Genomic DNA, 6,364 nt, shown 5'->3' with positions numbered 1-6,364 from the left:
AATTTTACAACAAAGTAAACAGTATTTTTTAAATTTTTGTTTAAGTAATTTTAAGATCATTAACGTTCTCCTTATTAAATAAAGAGTTTTATATTTTTTATTAATTAAATAAATTTTTGTTCTTTATTTATTATAATTTATATTAATGATTCAAATTTAGAATTTTAGAATTAAAAATTTAAAATTTAAAATTTTTTTAATTATTAATAATAAATTAATTTTTAAATAGCACCAAATTTTTATTTTTTTATTTTTTTTATTTGAACTCATTAGCATCAGCCGTATCTTCGGCACCTCATTTGAAAGCTCTTGACATATTTTGGTGAGTCATCGTGACGCGACCTCGCTGTTCCTATCTCAACCACACTACGGTTACTTACATGATCACAAAAAAACAAACACCATTGTCAACTTTACTCTCTTTTTTTCTTTCTTTCTTCCCTTATTTCATGTCAAAATTATTACCATAAAAAGCTGCTGAATATTCAAACTATACTACAAAAGGTTCTAAAAACCAACGTTTTTGTCACAGTATTTCACGGGCTATATATTTGATGTGTTGTTTCATTGCATGATTCATCACATTTTTTGTACCAATATTCCCTGCAAGTACTCGAGTATCATAGTTTTTTTTTTTCTGATTCTTTTTAAACCTTAGGTACTGATTGGTTTAATTAATACATAAGGTTGTAAATTGTAATTAATAATCATCATATCCGTTACTGTTATATTTATGTCAGTGTTATGTGAGAATTTGCAGCTTCTAATGATTTCTTGAATTTTGTTGCTGTTGATAGGGAAGAAAGCAAATTATTTCGATTCAGAGAAGGACTCGATCACGTAATTTTTTCTTTCTTTCCTTCTCTCTCTTTCTCTTTTTTTTTTTTTTTTTTTTTTTTTTTTTGCTGTTATACATAATTTTGTTTTAATTTTTTTTCATTTTCAGCTTGAATTTCATTGAGACTGTTTCAAAGATCACACCATACCTCATATTTTTTCGGGAAAGATTTGATGCTTTTTTTCCTCGTTTTTTCTTTGTAGAATTGTTCAATTCAGCACCTAAATTCTTGGGAATTTTCACCAAGTTTCTTTTTAATTATTATTATTTTTTTTTAAATGAAAACGTGTGTTTCGGAGACTACTAGTACTACTGATACATGGAAAATGTGTGTGCGTCTGCAACTTGTTATTTTCTTTAATTTTTTGAATTCTAAACCAATCCAACAATGGTGGCGGAGAAATGTCCCTGTAAGCATGAATGACTTTACAGTTTTAATATGATGACTTTGTTTTGTTTTTCTTTTTTGGAAATTGGTGCGAAATTGAGAATTTTCTTGGTTTCCATGTGCATGGCCCTCCCTATAATGAAGGAATGGCACAAATCTCTTTCCGAATGTAATTAGAGTTGAGTATCTAAGGCCAACATTCGACACTTGTATAAGCAGACGAATGAGCTGATTGCTTGACCAGCCCAAGTTGGTTATAGTGTGTTTCTACTTTCTACCACTATGCAACACCGTTATTGCTATTGAGATTGGCCATTTTTTCTTCATAAAGATATTTTTTAAGTTTTTAGATTGTTTTTCAGTTGCAGAGAAAATGGTAACCAGAACAGTGGACCTTAGATCAGACACAGTGACAAAGCCAACTGAAGCAATGAGAGCTGCCATGGCCACTGCTGAAGTCGACGACGATGTGCTCGGCTACGACCCTACCGCATTCCGCTTAGAAACCGAGATGGCGAAGAGAATGGGAAAGGAAGCAGCTCTTTTTGTGCCATCAGGGACAATGGGGAACCTCATATCTGTGCTCACACATTGCGATATTAGGGGAAGTGAGGTAATTCTTGGGGACAATTGCCATATCTTTATCTATGAGAATGGAGGGATTTCAACCATTGGTGGAGTGCATCCGAGGACGGTGAAGAATAATAGTGACGGAACCATGGACCTTGATTTGATTGAGGCTGCTATAAGGGATCCAAGGGGAGAGATAGTGTATCCAACCACTCGGCTTATTTGCTTGGAAAATACTCACGCCAAGTAAGCAACCCTTTTTCACATTTTTTGTTAAAAGTTTCTGATCAATGTTTACTTAATGGGACAAGGCTTTGTTGTTGGTGTGTTCCTTGTTCACCGTGAGAGTGATCTTAATACCACAACAGATTAGATTTTCTACATCAATACTTATTTTTGCTGCATGCAGCAAATCAGGAAGAAAAAGTTACTTATTTATGATGTTAATTGCATAAGACCAAATAATTTTGAACACTTAAATTCTCGTATTCTGTCCCGACGCCTACTTTATTACCCTTGAATTTCAGTGTAGGCCCGACTCTAATGTTCAAATTCTTATTTTTCACCATTGGATTAGGTTAGGTCTCCATTGGAAACTCGAGCTTTGAGTGTTCAAATATCATATATCACTGCGTCACAGATCTTTGTTTGCAAATAATTGTAACTTTCTTTTTTTTTAGGTATATTTTGATCCTTGTGGGAAGAACTGCTGTCTTTCTGTGTAGCCTTAATTGATTATTAGAAGATTTATTTTATTGCCCTGTTTAGTGTTTGCAATTTTTACAAGACATTAGAATGATAGTGTGCTTATGCAGTTTGCAGAAATGTCTTTTGGTTTATGAAAATCCATTCCATTTCTAAATTGATTGAAATTTACAAAAGAATTGTGACTAATATCTTTCCCGAATGTAGCTCTGGTGGCAAATGTCTTTCAGCTGAATATACAGATCAAGTTGGAGAGCTTGCTAAGAAGCATGATCTGAAGCTTCACATTGATGGGGCGCGTATTTTTAACTCTTCAGTTGTAAGTAAATTGGTATTCTGTTCATGGTTTGTTACTTTATAAGCTTAATAAATTACTGTATACATAGATCTTGATTAGAAAATGATCTTGTTTAACACTTTTTTGCATGATTGAGTAACTTGATTCTCTTGTTTAACACTTTTTCTTAGTGTTGGTCTGAGTTTTGAGAACAATATGATGCCTTTTACAATGTATCTAGTTGAGAGCTTTGTAGGTCCTGTCCTGTAATTTTTTGTTCCTTGTTCCTCATAGCTGCTACTGTATACTGGGTACCAACAAACATTGAATTTCTTAACAAAAAATTTTGGTTTTTCAGGCACTTGGGGTTCCTGTGGATAGGCTTGTCCGAGCAGCTGATTCCGTTTCGGTGTGATTTTCTTTTTCCTTTTCCTTTTTCCACATAGGATTCAGTATGGCTATTTGAACTGCACATTTTCATCTACCTTATTCAAGAAAGTTTCACAGGACTGACCACTAATTTCAAATCAAAATTATACTATGTTATTTCTATACCATATTAATAAAAATTTAATAACCGTAACCAACCTATGATTCCTTTGAAAACATTAGGTTTGCCTATCCAAAGGTATAGGTGCACCGGTTGGATCTGTTATTGTTGGATCAAAGAGCTTCATTGCCAAGGTAATTCAATTCATTTCATTTTTTTCTTATAGTTTTGGATTGAAAGAAGGATTTAATATATATGCTATATTGTTTCTGAAACGGTTTGAACTTGAAGTGTTTTTCTTTCTTTTTTTTCAGGCTAGACGGCTGCGGAAAACCTTAGGTGGTGGAATGAGGCAGGTCGGTGTCATCGCCGCCGCAGCACTTGTTGCCTTGCAAGAAAATGTTGGAAAGCTGGAAAGTGATCACAAGAAAGCTAGACTTTTAGCTGGTAAATATTATCATACAAATTTTAATTATTTCCACATCAAGTGATCCCAAGAAAGCTATAACTTCCTCTTCATTTCAGATGGATTAAACGAAATGAAAGGACTGAGAGTGGATCCAGTGGAGACTAATATTGTGAGTATTACTATCTAGTGTAAAGTATCTTTGTTAGGATACCGAAACTGCTCTGTTTGTGCCAGTTTTGGACCATTATTTCAATTTCATCTTTCTATATCACAGCGTCATTGCACATAGGTTTTGTCGCGATATAACACTTGTCTTCTTTATATATCTTTATCTGAACAACTAACTCTTTTCTTTCGTGAGGCTAGGTGTATGTTGAAATTGAAGAGGGTTTGCACATATCAGCAGGAAAGATAGTCAAGAACTTGGAAGAACGTGGTATCCTTGTGATGGATGCTGGCCCATCAAGGTTTAATTCTTCCTTCAACAACATTCAGTCTGTTATAAATAATCGAAATAATTGTTAACTTCAAATAATACTGTTTTGATTTGTATATTTCTTAATTAATACCTCTTTATTTGTGTCCAAATGTGTGAAGTTAGAAACCATGGCGCAGATCTTCTCTCATTTTTTCAAAATTTTCAACGTGTTATCGTTGAATACATCTGATATGATAGTACTTCATATGTTAACGAATTCTGGCTTGGCATTAATACTAAAAAGCAGGGGCTGCATTTTCCCTAAGCTTAAGAGTTCAATAAAAAGGGCAACCCGGTGCACAAGCGTCCCGCGTTTAACGCAGGGTCCGGGAAAGGGCCGCAACCAGACCCTGCGTTAAACGCGGGACGCTTGTGCACCGGGTAAGAGTTCAATGAGATGTTAAAATATATTTTCATGTTTGACAATATACATATTGTATTTTCCTTATCAAATTAGATTAACGGATGAACTTACATTGAATTCTCCCAAGAATAGCTTATATTATACCATGGTACTCCTTCATTTGTCTTGCTACTCCCACATAATTATTGTTTATGAGAAATAAACAAAGATATCCATATCATCTATTCCACACTATATGGAGAGTATTTTTATTTGATAGGGCAAGAAGCTAATGACAGTGTTTGCGTTTTGTTTCAGAATTAGGATTGTCCTCCACCACCAAATTTCAGCAAGTGATGTGCAATATGCCTTGTCATGCTTTCAGGTGATGAATATTGAATAGAAATAGATACTATGTTTATATACTTTGTTATTTAACTTGCTTTTGTCTTGTACTGAGACAAGGTCCAAAAGTTACATTTTAACGTTTGAATTATGAAAATTCACCGTATTAATGTTTGATATAATTTTTAAAATTAATTTGTAACTTTTTGAAAAAGTTATTTATAATGTTTATGAAGAAATTAAAAAAGTGATTTCTTCTCATCTAAAAGTTGTCTATCACTTTTTTAAAATAAATACTTTTGTGACTAAAAATCCAAATACAATAATTTATTTATAAATTATTTTTAATATAAGTTTTTATATTTTAAGTTTTTTTTTTATAAAAAATTTCCTAATTAAGTTATTTATCTAAATTGTATCTGACTCTCTTAGATTATGACTATGTGAGACTGATTCTATCTTTGTTAATTGTTGCAGCATGCTGTTAAGGGAGGGCAAAGTGAAAATGGCAACTAGTGGAAGAAAAATTTGAATTTGGCAATTAATCCATAAAATTCTATTCAATTGCATTTCATATCTGTTGTTGTATTTGTTTTTTTTTTTTTTGTATTTTCTTTAATGTACCCAAAAGACAAGGAATGGATTATTACCTTGGTACCTTCTTGATGTCTTCCTGCTATGAAGAAGTTTGATAATTGGTAAGTGCATCCTGGAATATTTTCTTCTATACATAGTTGTTACGTGAGTAACTTGAGATAGGTAGATTGGACTTGAAAGATTGGTCCAAACGTCAGTAGAAGGTGGTCTCTGACTTGGTTTATGTTTGGCAAAGACACTCCGATACCTAAGTCAGCAAGGGGTTAAGCAGGTTTAGAATATATTGGAACTTAGTGATACCTGAGGGGTGTCACTGTATTTATAGTAGTGATCCAATAACCACCGTTGGAGTAGTCCCACTTCTGAATGTAGATAACCGCCCTTTTATCTTAGGGTGGTTGGGATATTGCTTCTGAAATTGGGCTAAGAAATTTTAGGGGCAGTTACTTATTTGAATGAGTGTTATCTGCCAGCTTATGTCTAGCCCGACCTCTTTGGGGAGGAGCCTATGTCGAGCCCGACTTCTTTAGACGAGGTCGGGTGGGTAGTGAAGGCCAATCTTTGGATTGGGCCTTTTTGGCTTATTTGGATCTGGGCCATAGTGTGGGGCAAGGTATGAACAGTGCCCCTACTTGAGTCTGATCTCTTTTATTATGAGTCGGATTCGAGTACTAATTGAACTCGGGGTTGTTCAAGTCGGAACCGACGTGATTTTTAGTTTGAAATCGACGTGATTCTAGGCTTCTCAACCGTCGCGTCTAATCAAACGTCGCATCCGTTTGGGGTTTCGCATTTACACGTAGGGGCAGTTACATTGGTAACGGCGCATTTCTTTAATGACTGCATCGTTTTACTATTGTGCCCCTAGTGTGTTATAAATACTTTTCCATCTCTTTCCTCTGTTTTCTTTCGTCTTCGAAGTTC

At 34.2% G+C, this 6,364-nt stretch overlaps 1 protein-coding gene across 5 annotated transcripts; it reads left to right on the top strand.

The window, feature by feature from the left end:
- Positions 1–341: 341 nt before the first annotated feature.
- Positions 342–5,570, top strand: LOC130951317 (low-specificity L-threonine aldolase 1-like). 5 transcript variants are annotated; one of them, XM_057879973.1, is made up of 12 exons: positions 342–504; positions 798–840; positions 1,371–1,485; positions 1,589–2,042; positions 2,709–2,820; positions 3,137–3,187; positions 3,391–3,462; positions 3,583–3,715; positions 3,794–3,846; positions 4,044–4,144; positions 4,817–4,883; positions 5,321–5,570. In XM_057879973.1, exons 4-12 carry the CDS (start codon positions 1,600–1,602, stop codon positions 5,357–5,359), a joined length of 1,071 nt encoding a protein of 356 aa, XP_057735956.1. In that variant the 5' UTR covers positions 342–504; positions 798–840; positions 1,371–1,485; positions 1,589–1,599; the 3' UTR covers positions 5,360–5,570. The 5 variants fall into 5 exon arrangements, with proteins under 5 accessions (XP_057735956.1, XP_057735953.1, XP_057735955.1 ...); XM_057879972.1 differs by having other exon boundaries at positions 390–658; XM_057879970.1 differs by lacking the exon at positions 1,371–1,485.
- The last annotated feature ends 794 nt before the right edge of the window (positions 5,571–6,364 follow it).

Source organism: Arachis stenosperma, chromosome 9, assembly GCF_014773155.1.
Source record: "Arachis stenosperma cultivar V10309 chromosome 9, arast.V10309.gnm1.PFL2, whole genome shotgun sequence".
In the NCBI taxonomy this organism is placed as follows: Eukaryota; Viridiplantae; Streptophyta; class Magnoliopsida; order Fabales; family Fabaceae; genus Arachis; species Arachis stenosperma.
This window is presented reverse-complemented; position numbering and strand designations above follow the sequence as displayed.

Excerpts from the sequence above, each read along its gene's own strand:
- LOC130951317 (XM_057879970.1), top strand. The coding sequence starts at position 1,600 with ATGGTAACCAGAACAGTGGACCTTAGATCAGACACAGTGACAAAGCCA. Across the intron at positions 2,043-2,708 it reads TTGGAAAATACTCACGCCAA|CTCTGGTGGCAAATGTCTTT; the intron begins GTAAGCAACCCT and ends TCCCGAATGTAG. Across the intron at positions 3,716-3,793 it reads GAAAGCTAGACTTTTAGCTG|ATGGATTAAACGAAATGAAA; the intron begins GTAAATATTATC and ends TCTTCATTTCAG.